Genomic DNA, 16,232 nt, shown 5'->3' with positions numbered 1-16,232 from the left:
AATGAATCACCACAGCTCTCCTAAATGCTGTCTTTTCTGAAACCAAATTGATTCCAAAATTGTTTACACTGCTATTCTGGGTCTGTATGACCTGGAATTGATTTGTTTGGCTTCGGGGTGAAAAGACTTATAAAAAAACCATCTGACTTTGGGGAGAGGATTGTTGACTGGCCCTCCCCTCGTGAATTTTTCCCTGGATCTCCCAGAATGCTTTTCAATCCGTAGAGGCATCTTCGTGGTTTACAAGCTTTCAAGGAGAGGACATTGTGTTTTGAGGCCATGGAAATGAACCTGGAGGATCAGAGTAAAGGTATCTATTTGTGTCTTGAGCTGTGTTTGCTGATCTCTCTTCCTTGTGTTGTATTTTGAGCGTTTTATTGAGAGGGGTGATTCTGCATTTTTTTTCTTGTTCGATTTGAAATTTGTCAAAGAACCTGTGCTATTATTTGGCTTAAGAGTAGTTGCCAACACCTTGGTTGGATGCATATCTTCAAGACCATTTATCCCTTAGACTGATGCCTGAGTATCTTTATCTTGTTGTGTTTAGTTTGCATTTATGAATTTTTTGGGTTGTGGGTACTTCCCAAAGCCGGTACAGGCCGGTTGAGGGGTCAATTTGTTAATTTCTGACCAATTCGTAAACAAATGCTTAAACTTAAAAACATTTCTTAGCAAAAAAGACACAAAATTCCGAACTACAAATAGAGACAAGCAAACACAGATCAAGTCACCAATAGATACCTTTATTGCGCTCCGTCAGGTCCCATTTTACAGCAATCAGTCACAATAATCAGAGCTAGAACCTCTATTAGAAGCGGGTCACCATGTTTAGCCTATTTTGCATGCCTGCACTGCATCACGGGAGTCTTGGAAACACCTTGACAGACAGGCGGGCAATCTCTTCCCCCACAATCATAACAGTTTTTTTTTTTTGCCCCGAAGCCAAACAAAACATTTCCAGGTCCAAGGAACCCAGAATAAGCCTGGAAACAATTTTTGAATAAGGTTGGGTAGCAAAGATGGCCCACATTGGAGAGTATGAGGCCATTCACCAGAAAATTCCTTTCTCACTTGGTGAAGCCCAGACAAGGAATTTTCCCATTGACATACCTGTCAACTCTCCCGCATTAGGCGGGAGTCTCAAGATTTTGGAACCCTTCTCCCGCTCCCCCGCGTTGAGCACCAAATCTCCCGCTTTTTAGCGATTTTTATCGCTTCCAAAAAATTATTCTGAAAATCGTAATTTTGACTATTTTCTATTAAAATATTTGAAACAATAATTCACTTGCGTAGTGCAATTTATCTAACACCCTCGTGCGATCCATAAGTGGATTTGTTCGTAAAAGCTTTCTATACGGCAAACGCCTGCAAGGTTAAACCCACCCCTCCCCCAAAAAACGAATATACCCCACCCCTCCCCCCTAAAAATTATCAAGCCTTGAGATTTTCGAAGGTTGACAGGTATGCATTGAATCAACCTCAGCGTGCAAACATCCATAAGCACAGCATTAATTATGCCCAAAAAGATTTCATGATGTTCTAAGGCACTCTCCAGATGTGAAAAAGCTGTAATTTTTAAGCAAATTACAAGCAAAACTGTTGTAAGCAACAGGCTGTAGCAGTGCCGTCGCTAGAAGGAAAAGGCACTGCAGTGCATTGTTGGAAACTTCAAGGCATACCGTCTTGGGTCAGCGGTAGCTTAGCTTAACTGTAGTGTTGGACTCTTTGTGGTGGTTTCTTTTTTTCAGTCTGTTTTTCTTACAATGTTGCTCAAAAGTACCTAGGAGTGAAAGGGCTAATCACGCCGCCATTTTACGCTGTGTCTACTTGCACGGCTTCCGGTAAAGGAGAAAAAAAAAACTAGCTGCACGGCTGTCTCCCATTTTCTCGTTTTTTAGCCTAAATAACAAGTTTCTGGCTTTAAAACACTTCCACGATTAGATTATTTAGAACAGCCAAGCGACGATTTTTAGCCTGAAAAGCTATGCAACAAGCGGCCCGCAAATGCTCGGCAAAGTATGTACGAAGCGTGGAGTTCTGTACAGGACCCGAAATGATCCCAGGACATTTTACGCTGTGTCTACTTGCACGGCTTCCGGTAAAGGAGAAAAAAAAAACTAGCTGCACGGCTGTCTCCCATTTTCTCATTTTTTAGCCTAAATAACAAGTTTCTTGCTTTAAAACACTTCCACGTCCTAAAAATCGAGAAAACTGGAGACAGCCGTGTAGCTGTTTTTTTTTTCCCTCCTTTACAGGAAGCCGTGCAAGTAGACACAGCGGCCATTTTCTGCTCCCGCTAATACCAAGTCACACAAAAAGCCTCCATTTCTATCGGCTAATAATTAAAACAAGTAAACAAGATATTTTCAATCAAATATCATCAATAACATATCAGAGTTCATACGTAGATCAATATTTTGAAGTTACCTTGCGAATAAACCGCTGCATTTTCAATGATAAACAATAACAAAGAAGTGGGTGATTGACATTCTTTACTCATCTCGTGTAATGTATTTGAGAAAAACCTTAGGATCAAAACGAATAAACAGTAATGGCGGACTCTCGTTGTTTATTGCTGCTACCCAGAAAACCTTGCGGTCATACAAAACAGGAATCCCAAACATTACATACTGCCCCACCCAAGTTTACAACTAAGATATACTTGCTTGCTGAGGCCAGTAAAACTATCAAATTTATACACACAATATGTCAACAAGTAAAAAAAACAACAACAATGTCCATGACAAGTTCTTGACAAGTTGTCAATCCATCAGATCCGGAAAAATGTACACAGTGTGTGATATGCTGCTTAAAATTAACATACATAGTCTTTGAGGTGAGTAGGTGTGGTTTTGAGTCGAGTACTTCTTCGCAGAGTACTTGCAGGTTCAGAAGCTGGAAGCTCTGTCTTCTTCGGTTCCAATGAAGGTTCTGGAACTGTGATCTCAGGTTCCTTAAATTCCTCTGGAATCTGCTTGGGTACAGTTGTTTGCATTGGAACTTGGGCCAATTCTGTTGAACTCTGAAGATCATTGGCGACTGTGGGTGTGCTTGTCCTCAGGCGAAGATGGTCGACATGTCGTCGAAACACTCCACCTGAACTGAGTTGAACGACATACGAAACCGGTCCTGACTGTTGAATAATTGTTCCACATAACCACTTTGGACCATATGAAAAATTCTTGACAAATACTGGGTCATTCACTTGAAATTCTCTGAGTGGCACTAGATTGTCGTGTTGTTTCTTCTGTGCGAGCTGTTTATCTTCTACACGAGTGCGAATTGTGTCCTGACTAAGGGGGTTTACCAGGTCCAAGCGCGTCTTCAGCTTCCGGTTCATTAATAGCTCACCAGGTGTTTTACCAGTGGTTGCATGAGGTGTGGTACGATAGCTTAGTAGAAATCTGCTTAACTTTGTGTCTAAGTTTTCCTTTTCCCCTCCCATCTTCTTCATTGTTTCCTTGAAAGTGCGAACATATCTTTCAGCAAATCCATTGGATGCTGGGTGTTTAGGTGCTGAAGTGATGTGTTTTATGCCATTCTCAGACATAAAAAGGGCAAATTCTTCACCTATGAAGGCAGTTGCATTATCAGATACAATGATATCAGGCAGTCCATGTACTGAGAAGCATTCTCTTAACTTCTGGATGGTTACTGCAGCAGTACTGGAGTTTGTCTTGAATACCTCGATCCACTTACTATAGGCATCACCGATCACCAGGAACATGTGTCCTTCGAAAGGTCCTGCATAGTCAATATGTATGCGAGACCAAGGTCTAGACGACCACTCCCACGGATGTAGGGGTGCAGTAGAAGGTGCCTTAGCATTACTTTGGCAGCTTGTGCAATCTTTCACCTTTTGCTCAATATCCGCGTCCAGGCCAGGCCACCAGAAATAGCTTCGGGCTAATATTTTCATGCGAACCATTCCAGGATGTCCATCATGTAGTTCCTGGAGAAGCTTGACTCTTCCTTGAGGAGGAATGACTACGCGAGAGCCCCAGAGTAGACAGCCATCCTGACAGCTAAGTTGGTGCTTTCTATAAGAGTAGGGCTTGAACTCAATGCGATCATTTGAATTGGGCCAACCGGACATTACTTGGTGTCGTACTGCACTAAGAATAGGATCTTTTGAGGTCCAACGCTCAATGTCCTTGACTTTAACGGGTGTGTTGACTTCAAGATGATTCATTACAAACATAATGTCGCCAGGCACTGGAACATTTCTGGTTTCATTTGGCAATGGCAGCCGGCTCAGGCCATCGGCATTACCATTTTTCTGGCCTTCTCGATATACTAAAGTGTATGAGTAGCCTGACAGGAATACCGCCCACCTCAATATGCGTGGTGAGGCTGAGGTCGGTATTTGTTTAGTTGACTGTAGCAGACCCAGCAGGGGTTTGTGATCAGTGTAGATGGTAAAACTCCGTCCATATAAGTATGAGTGGAACTTCCTCACCCCGAACATGATGGCTGCTGCCTCTTTGTCGAGCTGTGAATAGTTCTTTTCGGCTGGGGACAGAGTACGTGAGGCATATGAAATAGGACGTTCAGTCCCATCATCCATCACATGTGAAATAACACAACCAAGACCATATGGTGATGCGTCACAAGCAAGGGTTAACTCTCTTTCCAAGCTGTAATGCACTAGAAGTTGTGAAGAGTGAAGTGTGGACTTGGCTTGGTTCCAAGATTTTTCATGTGCTTCACTCCAGTTCCAAGGTGTGTCTTTGACTAACAGCTGATGTAAAGGAGATAGTATTGTAGTGATGTTAGGTATGTAACAAGCGTAATAGTTAAGCATGCCTAAAAAGGCTTGCAGTTCTTTCAGATTAGAAGGTCTCGGTGACTCTTGAATTGCTTTGATTTTCTCGTCAAGGGGGTGGATACCATCTTTGTCTATGCGGTGTCCCAGGTAAGTGACTTCAGGTGCTTGAAAAATGCACTTCGAACGTTTAAGACGGACGCCAGCTTTGTCCAGACGTGACAGGACTTCTGTTAGACTTTTGAGATGATCTGCTGATGTCTTCCCGGCAATGAGAATATCATCTATTCGTACTACAACATTCGGAATACCCTGCAGTAAATTTTCCATTGTGCGTTGGAAAATCCCAGGGGCTGAGGCAATGCCGTAGCACAGTCTATTGTACTCAAATAGGCCTTTATGAGTGGTGATAGTGGTGTACTTCTTTGATTCTTCATCTAACTCAAGTTGTTGATAAGCTTGACTCAGATCTAGTTTTGTAAACTGCACTCCACCTCCAAGTTGAGCTAGCAGATCCTCTGTTTTAGGAATTGGGTAATTGTCAAGTTTGCTAACTTGGTTCAAAGTAACTTTGAAGTCTCCACAAATGCGTATAGACTCATCAGATTTGACAATGGGCACAATGGGTGTTGCCCATTCCGAAAATTGAACTGGACGAATTGTTCCTTCTTCTAACAAACGGTCCAATTCTCTCTCTACCTTCTGACGTCGTGCATATTCTAACGTGCGAGGTTTGAAGTACTTGGGTTTGGCTTGAGGATCAACGTATATCTTTGCTTTCACTCCTTGAATTGTCCCTAGTCCTTCCTTGAATAAATCTTCATGTTTCTTTAGCAGGTCAGACACATCAGGGGATACCACTTGAACTAGGAAAATCTCTGGCCATGACAACTTAACATGTTGTAACCAATCTCGTCCAAAGAGACTGGGCACCTTGCCTTGTACAACTATAACTGGCAAGTGTTCAAAGAAGTCCTTGTACTTGACTTCCACTACAAGCTTTCCTAAAACTGGAATTGTCTCCCCTGTGTATGTTTTCAAGGTTAGCTTGGTATCTTGCAGATTGAGAGATGAACCCTCAATGTTCTTCAATTGATCAAAAATGTCCTCTCCGATTACTGAAAGTGATGCACCAGTGTCCAGTTCCATTTGAACTTTAAGACCATTTAATTCAACATCTACTACATACGGATTTTGGCGGTTGCCTTGACTGACAGCAAACAATGGATATATATCTTCATCTTCTATTTCTTTATCAGTATCCAGGACATGAATTGCTGGTTTCCCTTGTTTTGGATGGTGGTTTGAATTTGGCTTGGTTGTCTCGGACGACTTTTTTGCTTTTTTGAGACATTTGGCAACAATATGTCCTTTCTTTTTACAATAATGGCACGTGGCCTCCTTGAAACGACATTTTGACGGGTGGTGATTTTTTCCACAACGATAACACTCTTTATTTTCGCTTTTAGAACGCGGTAAGGGCGAAGAAACTGACCTTTTTTACAGATGCAGACGTTGAACTTAACGTAGAAGGAGCAGATTGAAGATCGGCCATGTGCTGTGCGGTCGTTTCCATAGACGAAGCAATGTCGTAAGCTTTTTTGAAAGTTAAGTTCTCTTCTGATAGCAAACGCCTTTGGATTCTTTCATTGTTAATTCCAGACACCAGACGATCACGCAGCATATTTTCCAGACTGCCACCAAAATTGCAGTATTCTGCCATGTTTCGTAGAGCCGCTACAAAGTCAGACACGTTCTCCCCGCTCAATCTGAAACGGTTATTGAACTTGTGCCGTTGCACGCTTTCACTCGGTTTTGGGTTGAAATGGCTCTTTACCAAGGTGCACAAGTCAGCATAAGATTTCTCTCCAGGTTTCGCTGGGGCCAGCAGGTCAGACATTAATTTGTAGGTTTTTTTTCCTACCGAACTGAGGAGGATTGCACGGCGTATTTTCAAGTCATCGTCAGACGTAGTTACTCCATTTGCTTCAAAATAGAAGTTTAGACGCTCGATATACTGTTCCCATGAATCAGAATCTCTGTCGAATTCGTCTATTTTGCCGTAGGTTGCCATTTCCGAAATCCTCGTCGCCAAAAAATGTAATGTATTTGAGAAAAACCTTAGGATCAAAACGAATAAACAGTAATGGCGGACTCTCGGTGTTTATTGCTGCTACCCAGAAAACCTTGCGGTCATACAAAACAGGAATCCCAAACATTACATCTCCCAAAAGGATAGGGGTGGTTAGAAAAGACTTTGAGCCACCGGAACCCACGGTATTAGACCACACAGTTATGACAAAAAATATATGCTTCAGTACATACCGCAACGCAATCGTGTTTTTCCTTCTTTTTTTTTTCTGCCGATCTCATGGGACCCCTTTTTACCACAGAGACTAAGTGACCAATCATAGGCGTTGCATCAAGTCGAGGCTTATTCAAACTCCCGGCGCCATTTTGTAAGCGTCGTATCGTCTTCACATGTAAAGCACTTTATTCTGCACTTTTTTTACACATATTTCTCGAAAGTTATGAGTTGAATTCATCGCAACAAGCTTATAAGCAGTGGAAAGGCTTGTAATGAGTATTACAGATGCTTTTCCGATGAGAAAGAAGCGCTCTGTTGACAAGACTCCCAATCGCTCGACAAGCCGGGGTAAGTTTGCGTTCAAGTTCCGAGCTCGCCTCGTTTTTTTTTATTCTGCGTTCTATGAACCGTTATATACCGAATATTTTGATAGACTCTAGTTATTTTAAAACGTGTGCTAAACTCGACGAGAATTGACCGATAAAGACGTTTCTATTAACCTAAATAAAGCAACGACTCTTTTGTTTATTATCTTTGAACTTCTGTGTGTTTTCACGGATTCGTTTTCACCTTTCGCTGATATTACCGAGCGGTTTGTGCTTAAAGTAATACTTTATAACAGTAACTTTATTTCTTTTTCTCGCATTTAAAGAAGTACCCGAAATCCATCATATTCCACTGTTTTCTTGACAGGAAAGAACGTTCAGTGCACCCCAAGACGTGTTACTTCCAATAACTCATTTCTTGACCATGGTCTCGATATCGTATGGGATAACAATTCTCCTTCGCCTTCTAGCACGCTCAATCTAGGTGAGTCATAGTTGTTACTAAGTGGGAAGGAAAAAAGAAATAGTATAGTTGGTAAAATGTTGTAGTGTCCATATCTTCCTAGTGACAGCTGGGTTGATTTCTTGGGTTTCTGGGTACCAGAGGCTTGAGCTTCATTCGTTTACTGTCATGCCAAGTGAAGCTCAAGCCTCTGCTAGCCAGGGTATATACAAGAAAAACAGTGATATTTACAAGGGAGCTACTGTAACATACCAAAGAACTTTGGTTAAAACTTTGAACTATGGGAGTGTCAAACATATCACAAAGGACTCACTTTGGTATTCAAGTTGAACTATGGGTTAGGTGGAAGGGCTTGACTTCAGAGATGTCTGGTACACACGTTAAACTATAAGTTAGTGGAAGGGTCTAACTTTAGAGATTTCTGGCATACACATCAAACTAAGGCCTATTTTCCCTGGATAAAAAAAGCAGAAATGTTAGGTGCTTACTGCCCATGTAAAGGAAGAAAAGGAATGTCACTTTTCATCTTTCTCTGTCCCCCATAATTTGTTTACATGTGATTCTCACATCTGGGAAATTCTTACATCTGCACTTTCTTCTCTGTCTTCTATTTCTTCATAAGTGAAAAGTTAGTTCTAGTAAGGTGATACGAAGGCAAAAAAAAAACCCAGCAGGACCTGTAAGGCTCCAAAAATATTAAAACAATTAGTAAGTAACCTTATTTAACTTTTGTACCATATAACTTGAAAGAGCCTTTGGCCCTTATTATCTAGTTACAGTGAGGCTTGACTTTCTATATTATCACTTGGAGGAATCACCAATTACTGTGTTCCTTTTATTTGCTTCAGCAGGCAAAAGAAAGAAGCATGCAGAAAGTGGCAGTAGTAGTAGTGGAGGGGAGATCTCGGACTTGGTCAAGAGACTTGCTGACAAGGTAACATCATATGGAAGTATGTTAAATGAGAAACCGCACTATAAAAGGAGTGTGCCCAGGGCAGCGACACCTTCAGTTGTTTCTCAGCCCTTCAAGCTGTCAAGACGTATCAGATTTTCTTATCGAAATCGAATATTTTGTTACATATAAACTAGCAAAGCTAGAAAGAAACATTAAGTTGAGAAAGATGAGGAAGTTATTTGGGTTTTAAAAGGACGCATTCAGAGTTTTATTATGCAATTTTGTGTCTATCGCTCTGCCTAATGGTTAGTCCGCCATGTTGGTTCTGATTTCAAACTTCTCGAGGTGTGAAAAGGGGCATCCCTATCCCTTTAATAGCGCGGTTTCGCGTTTAAAGGATAGACATGCTTTTGGGAGTTTTTAAAGGTTTAATCTTAATTTAAACTAAGCTGTAACATGTATGCCTCCAAAATATAAATCAACAAATAATAAACATAGTTTAATAATTAGCCTAGCCTTATCCTAACAGGTTGTTATAGGTTAGGTTCATACTGTATATGCCGGTTTTTACTGTAATGTCTGTATCATTGTATTCAGACAGGACAGACTCCTGAGGGAAGCTCACTATTGAATTACTGGATGCAGCGTGAGGCTGCCCAGCCTGATGATGAGCACAAGAAGGCAGCTGGGAGGGATGGTAGGAGGAAGAGTGTTCAGACACCTGCTAGAAGACCAAGGTCCGTTTTGTTTCATGGATTTCCTAGGCCAAGAGTCAAGCTCATTTCTAAGCTTTGCACCCCACCCATAAAAAAATAAGTTTATCTATCATATTAATACTATTGTGCTACTTTAAACCAAGGGCACATTTTTTTCCGATCATTCTGAAATGGGAATGGTTGGTGGAGAATGTTCAGAGTGGCATTCAAGGCATTCTGCTACAGGTAGCAGAATGGGTGTAATGGCCTTCATTCCATTCCGGAATAGGAACACGGAGTAAACGAATGCATGCTTTTTCTTTTCTAATCATTCTCATTCTGGAGTAAAAGAACCACCCTTAGGTTGTGTCTTAAGAGGCATTCAAATCTATAATTTCTTGATTAATTCAGATTGTGATTCAAAACCTACGATTTCTTGATTAATTAAGATGGTGATTCAAAGAAAGGAATAATTGGAAGTATATTAATCTCTTCGAATTAAAGTTTATATCATTGTCTGAAGATAAAGATAAAATCATTTTTTTGAAAGTTTCAACAACTTGATATTTATAGGTTCTACTTTACTCATTTGTAGAAGAGGTTTGCACAGAGGCAAGAGGACAAGTGTCAAGCAGCTGACCAAGGAGCTGGAGATGTTGGCCAGCCAGATGCAGCCCGATGCTACTGGTATGTGTTCATTTGACTACCAGATGCTACTGGTATGTATGTGTTCATTTGACTACCAGATGCTGCTGGTATGTGTTCATTTGACTACCAGATGCTGCTGGTATGTATGTGTTCATTTGACTACCAGATGCTGCTGGTATGTGTGTGTTCATTTGACTACCAGATGCTACTGGTATGTATGTGTTCATTTGACTACCAGATGCTACTGGTATGTATGTGTTCATTTGACTACCAGATGCTGCTGGTATGTGTTCATTTGACTACCAGATGCTGCTGGTATGTATGTGTTCATTTGACTACTAGATGCTACTGGTATGTATGTGTTCATTTGACTACCAGATGCTGCTGGTATGTGTTCATTTGACTACCAGATGCTGCTGGTATGTGTTCATTTGACTACCAGATGCTACTGGTATGTATGTGTTCATTTGACTACCAGATGCTACTGGTATGTATGTGTTCATTTGACTACCAGATGCTGCTGGTATGTGTTCATTTGACTACCAGATGCTACTGGTATGGATGTGTTCATTTGACTACCAGATGCTGCTGGTATGTGTTCATTTGACTACCAGATGCTGCTGGTATGTGTTCATTTGACTACCAGATGCTGCTGGTATGTGTTCATTTGACTACCAGATGCTACTGGTATGTGTTCATTTGACTACCAGATGCTGCTGGTATGTGTGTGTTCATTTGACTACCAGATGCTACTGGTATGTATGTGTTCATTTGACTACCAGATGCTGCTGGTATGTGTTCATTTGACTACCAGATGCTGCTGGTATGTGTTCATTTGACTACCAGATGCTGCTGGTATGTGTGTGTTCATTTGACTACCAGATGCTACTGGTATTTATGTGTTCATTTGACTACCAGATGCTGCTGGTATGTGTTCATTTGACTACCAGATGCTGCTGGTATGTGTTCATTTATTCACACCCATAGAAATGTGCTGATTTTTCTGTTTCTTTTCAGGATTTGGAATGGATATGGAACCTCCTAAGCCAAGGTTAGAATAAACTTTTTTTTATAAAGAAATAACAGCAGGGTCTGTAATACAGTGGGTGTAGAATGGTAATTGCCTTCTAACAAATCACAAATGAAATTGCAAGCGTCAAAACTTGTTAAGACTTATGTGATTGTTCCAAACAAGCATTCTATACATATTTTGCTTGTTCATAGGTATAACTGTTTGTAATGATCTCCTGGTCTTGTCAAATTGTTCAAAATCGTTAGGGAAGTGCGGAAATTGATCATACAGTAAATGTTAGAAAATTTGCGGATCAGCAGGTATTTTGTAGTTATTTTGGAATATATATTGGTAAAGTAGTAGTTTTTTTGGGGGTCCTAGACTTGAATAAGAATTTTCAGTGTAATTTCCAACATTTACTATATTGTTTCTTTTGATTTATCAAATGTAAACAGAAACTTAGAAAAGCACAATGACAAGGCAGACATGATAGCCAGCAATGTAGGTGTTTTGCTGGTGTTAATATCGACAAAAACCAGACTTAATGATTCTTAGCCACCATCTTGGATTTTGAACAAAAATAAAAAAACAGGGCGAAGAGGAAAAGGAGTTAAAGACACCGGGTTAATGCCTGCGTTGCAGGCTTAACGAAGTCGGGTCAATGTCTTGCAAAAATTAAGTCACTTGTTTGTGAACTTGATTAGCGACCATGGCAAGTTTTCACCTCACCTCAGTCATCCCAGTGACCGCAGGGATGCTTGAGAAAACAACTACCTGGGAACCCCAATACATGAGAATTCAATTCATCAGTTGTAAAGTGCAGTCGATGTTTAAATTCAATAATCGATTCAATAATTCGATTTTTAAATTCAATAAAAATCAATTAGCTGTCATTGTTTGTTTTCGATTTATTGATTGCCTAATCGGTATCGAATTTTAAACAATTGACTAGACTGGGTAATCCTTCACTTAAAAATAAAAAATAACTCAGCATAGGCATAGTGAAAATCACCAAAATTGACCAACAAACCTTTTTCTGCAGTACTTCTTGCAGCTTCCCCAAAGTGCATCGCAAACCACTGACGCCATTGCCAAATGGTACCACTACATCAATGGTCCCAGACAAAGGCAAAGACACAACTGGGGTTGTCATATCACCTGTTCTACTGCCCTCAGATTCTGATGGCTGCTTTTGGGAGGAGGATCCAGATGATGACATTTTACTTAGTCAAATTGATATTTCTGGCATGTGTGAAACTGAGACTCAAGTGTTTTCACACACACAAATGCTTGATAGTGGAGGGCAAAAGGAGGCTTCAGCCACAAACCTAAAATCTGCGGGCAAGGGCGAGGAAATGGTTGCATTGGATGATAGCATTGTCACTGAGTCTTGGGACTTCACAGATGGTCTTGAAGATGAGGATAGCATTCTGTTGAGTACTCTACAGGAGGTTGAACAGTCACAGACAGTCAATAATATAAGGCATATTACTAACAATGCTTCTTGGAATATACATGCTTCCAAAAGCCAAAAGCTAGGTCAAAACAATGGTAAACAAACTGACAAAACAGGTGCAAAACATTATGACACTACAATACATCCCCTGCAAACTAGCAGATTTACTAAAGTTAGCAAGTATTCAAAGGAAGATATAGAACGTAAAAGGGCTGAAGCCCTACAGAGAAGAAGATTGAGATTAGCAAAATGAATGACATGGCAGGCCTTTTTTTTGGGGGGGGGGCATAGAAAGACAAAATCAAAAAAAAATTGAGCTATAACAATGGGTTTATGTTCAAAGTTTATTTTATGTTTTTCATTATAAATAAATCAAGAAGAGATTTATTTAGTCTTTTGCTTGTATAAATACTTACAACAATACTAGAATGGTTTTGGAAAACCTGTGAAATACTATTTAGTTTATTTAGTACTAATATACTGTAGTGTCTTTGATCTGGCTTATTACACGTATTACACATTAACAATTACATTTTGTTGCACAGGATTTTAAAAACCACTCTATCACATGAACAGTAAAAACCTGTGTATAAGAACCTAGAGATTAAGAATATACAGGCTAAAATGTGTCATTTTGATAAGCACCCTTCTTATAGAGACCTTATCAGCCTAGTGGTTAAGAATAGGTTTTTATTTGAAAAACAATTTGAATATAACATAGGCTACATGTTGTGCTCCGCATTGATTGTTACTGTTAAAGCAAACATTCTAAATAGAGACTGTTATAATTCAGCATAGTACTGTAAGTATATAAGAAATAAATAAAAAAAATGAAAGGTATCCTGTTTTATAAGAACCGAATCAGCCTGATCTTGAAAATTCTAGGTTCTTATAAACACCTGTTTACTGTTCTGTAAAACATATTATGCTTGTTGAAGTAATACTACCAGCTAATATCAAATACATCAACAACAACTGATTTCTTTGTGTACTCTTGATTACAGCAACCATGGTATTAGGGCCTTGCGAGACTTTGGATAATCCTCAAACTTTTCCACATAAAACCTGGAAAGAAAAAAATAAAAACTGAGTTAATACTTACTATGGCAGTAGAATATGAGAACAGGTTTGTGGAATATCACATTGTTTGGATGAAACTGCGCATTAAAAATCGTACCCTTTGAAATGCTATAGGACTAAATTACAGCGCAACCAGTTAAACCGTGAACACCTGAAATATGTGTGTAATGTTTATTGTCTTCTGACGAATCAGACGCTGAGAGATGTTTCTAGTTAACTGTTTGAATATCTCGCGAGTTATTGGTTGGAACAAACATTCCATACATATTTTTGGTGTTCACGGTTTTCTTGGTCGCGCTGTAAGCCTTTGTGTGTTGCAGTATTATTCCTAATGAATGGATATGGTAACGGGAACTGAACAACTCAAAATTTCCATGTCTACAATGATTGTCATACACCTTAACTGCATAGCCCAACATCAATGCATTATTTATCCTTTTGCTTACTTGTGATGCTGTATTGCCCTGGGTCCAACATTGCATAGGGTGAAGAATGCATATGTGAAACCTGGATAACTAAAGCTTGCAAGTGCAAAGCCGCTCCACTCTAAAATCTCAGAGCAAAAGTTTGCACCTGACACATACTCGAAAAGACCACCTGAAACAGGCCAAAGCAAAAGGATTTTATGGAAATCATTAAATGCATGTTCTATGAAATGTTTAGGGAGAAAAAGTGGTCTTGACTAATAATTAAGTGAGCATAATTATTAATAAGTGAGCTTGATATTTTAATAAGTAGTTTTGATTTTTAGGTAATAAATGAGATTTCAGGGGTGGATCCAGGCTTTCAAAATGAGGGGTGGATAATGCCAGATAGACGGCTTATAACTGATTCAGTGGTCCTCGAAAGGTCACAAAGATCTCCCCTTCCCATATCCGCCTCTGTGTTTCAAGTTTTCAGGTCACACTGTATCAAGAAAAGGGGTTTCCAAGGCAGGATTGCTATCTGCATTTCCTACATTTTATTGCATTATATACTAGTACAAAATTAAAGAGATACATCAGTTATCTTTTATATAGCTGACTGTTTTTTGTTTTTTTTTGGACAAACATGCACATTGCTTACCAGTCACAAGTTCGCTAGAAGTTCTTCCCTGCAAATTTGAAATTTATCCCTTTCACATATGTTGCAGGTCTGTTACAAAAAAATGCTAGTGGCAACAGTGCTTTTTTGTGACAGATGCAAAGGAGACCAAAGGTAAACCTATAGGGAACTAACAAATCAGATATCAGAATACACACTTACCTCTAAAATAACCCTAAGGGCTCAAGATTCATTAGTAATAACAATAAAAATCTGCCTGGCTTTGCTCTCAGGTAGCTTAGGCTAGTCAAGCAGAGCTTCACATCATTACATGAATTATAATATAATCTTCGAGGAACTAACCACCAAAAATGTAGATATCTCTCACCTCTTGGGATCTTATATCCGACCTCTCCTGGCTTTCTTAAACTAGTAAGAATATTATCCGACTGGATGTTAAGAAAAAGCCCAGTAAAGAACATGAGAGTTCCACACAAGAACCTTGGATCTGAGAGCCATTTTTTGTCATATTTAGCATACTCTGTGAAGTAGCGGCCATGTATATATCCATTGGTTAGGGTGTATACAATACACATAAGCCACAGGGAAATTGGAGTAGGTTTTCCTCCTTTCAGCTGGAAACTGTAAATGAACACCCTAAGAAAGCAAATCATTATAATTTAGTTTGGACACAGGTAGGATAGGTCTTGCCAGTCCTGTGGTTAATTGGTCATGGCAATATTCAACCTGTATTTCAATGAGGATAAAGTGACCCCCCTTAACCTGTTCCTTATACATAGTCCCCCACCATGTGTTCTGTTTTGCTTTATATGCCATCTATGCTTAGGACAATTGGAACCACCCAGGACATGTGAAAGGGGGGCTCAAGCCAAGAGGGTAGGTCTTGTCATCCTTTATTGGGAATCGTCAGTGAAACCTTATCCTTATCATTAGTGTGTGTAATCAACCTTTAATACAATAATAACTATAATAAGAAAGTTATGTTATTATTCCCCCCCCCCCAGCATACCCTATTGCATAATCAAGACTTACCGTCGAAAATAATGAATAATGATAAACGATAGTAACACAGAATTTGGATTCCATCCCAAACGGCCTGTCGACAGCATATAGTACACGGGAAGGGCCAGCATTGGAGTCTCTTGTGTGAACCAAGCGAATTTCGCATTAACCCCCCAGCCCCACCGGGCCTCCGACTTGGAGTTGAAATATCTCCCGTATTCCGCCTTTAGACACTGTAGCAGCAGAGCTGTTAGAATTCCAAACGCATTGATACACGTGCATAAGAAAAATATGACCTCAAGCTCAGTGTATTTGTCGAGAATCGCTCTAATTGCATCCATTGTAGGGGTATTGCGGACCTTTTGTTATTTCTCTTCTTGGACACACAACACCGGGAAGTCTGGGTCCAATAGAAGTGACCACAGGCTTCCCGGTCTATATTTTGTTACGACTTTTTTCTCGAAACCACCGCTTTTATAGCAAGTATGAAGCATAATACGTGATATTATCATTTACTATTTCAATCATGCTTCATACA

General features: G+C 39.9%; 2 protein-coding genes and 1 pseudogene across 3 annotated transcripts; 1 reads left to right on the top strand and 2 right to left on the bottom strand.

Moving 5' to 3' along the window:
- Positions 1-2,575: 2,575 nt before the first annotated feature.
- Positions 2,576-6,982, bottom strand: LOC125568257 (annotated as a pseudogene).
- A 205-nt stretch (positions 6,983-7,187) lies between these two features.
- Positions 7,188-13,408, top strand: LOC116602309. Of its 2 annotated transcripts, none has more exons than XM_048730045.1 (7): positions 7,188-7,421; positions 7,767-7,883; positions 8,714-8,796; positions 9,355-9,494; positions 10,048-10,139; positions 11,118-11,151; positions 12,155-13,408. In XM_048730045.1, exons 1-7 carry the CDS (start codon positions 7,346-7,348, stop codon positions 12,819-12,821), a joined length of 1,209 nt encoding a protein of 402 aa, XP_048586002.1. In that variant the 5' UTR covers positions 7,188-7,345; the 3' UTR covers positions 12,822-13,408. The 2 variants fall into 2 exon arrangements, with proteins under 2 accessions (XP_048586002.1, XP_048586001.1); XM_048730044.1 differs by having other exon boundaries at positions 8,711-8,796.
- LOC5518934 (3-oxo-5-alpha-steroid 4-dehydrogenase 1) lies at positions 12,895-16,070 on the bottom strand. Its single transcript, XM_001638861.3, has 4 exons — positions 15,725-16,070; positions 15,060-15,328; positions 14,095-14,245; positions 12,895-13,633 (listed from the first exon to the last, which is right to left on the bottom strand). The coding sequence occupies exons 1-4, from the start codon at positions 16,033-16,035 to the stop codon at positions 13,567-13,569; spliced, it is 798 nt and encodes a 265-aa protein (XP_001638911.3). The 5' UTR covers positions 16,036-16,070; the 3' UTR covers positions 12,895-13,566.
- Between the last annotated feature and the right edge of the window lie 162 nt (positions 16,071-16,232).

Source organism: Nematostella vectensis, chromosome 7, assembly GCF_932526225.1.
Source record: "Nematostella vectensis chromosome 7, jaNemVect1.1, whole genome shotgun sequence".
NCBI classification, from domain to species: domain Eukaryota; kingdom Metazoa; phylum Cnidaria; class Anthozoa; order Actiniaria; family Edwardsiidae; genus Nematostella; species Nematostella vectensis.
Note: the sequence above shows the minus strand (reverse complement) of the source record. Positions and strands in the feature narration are given on the sequence as shown.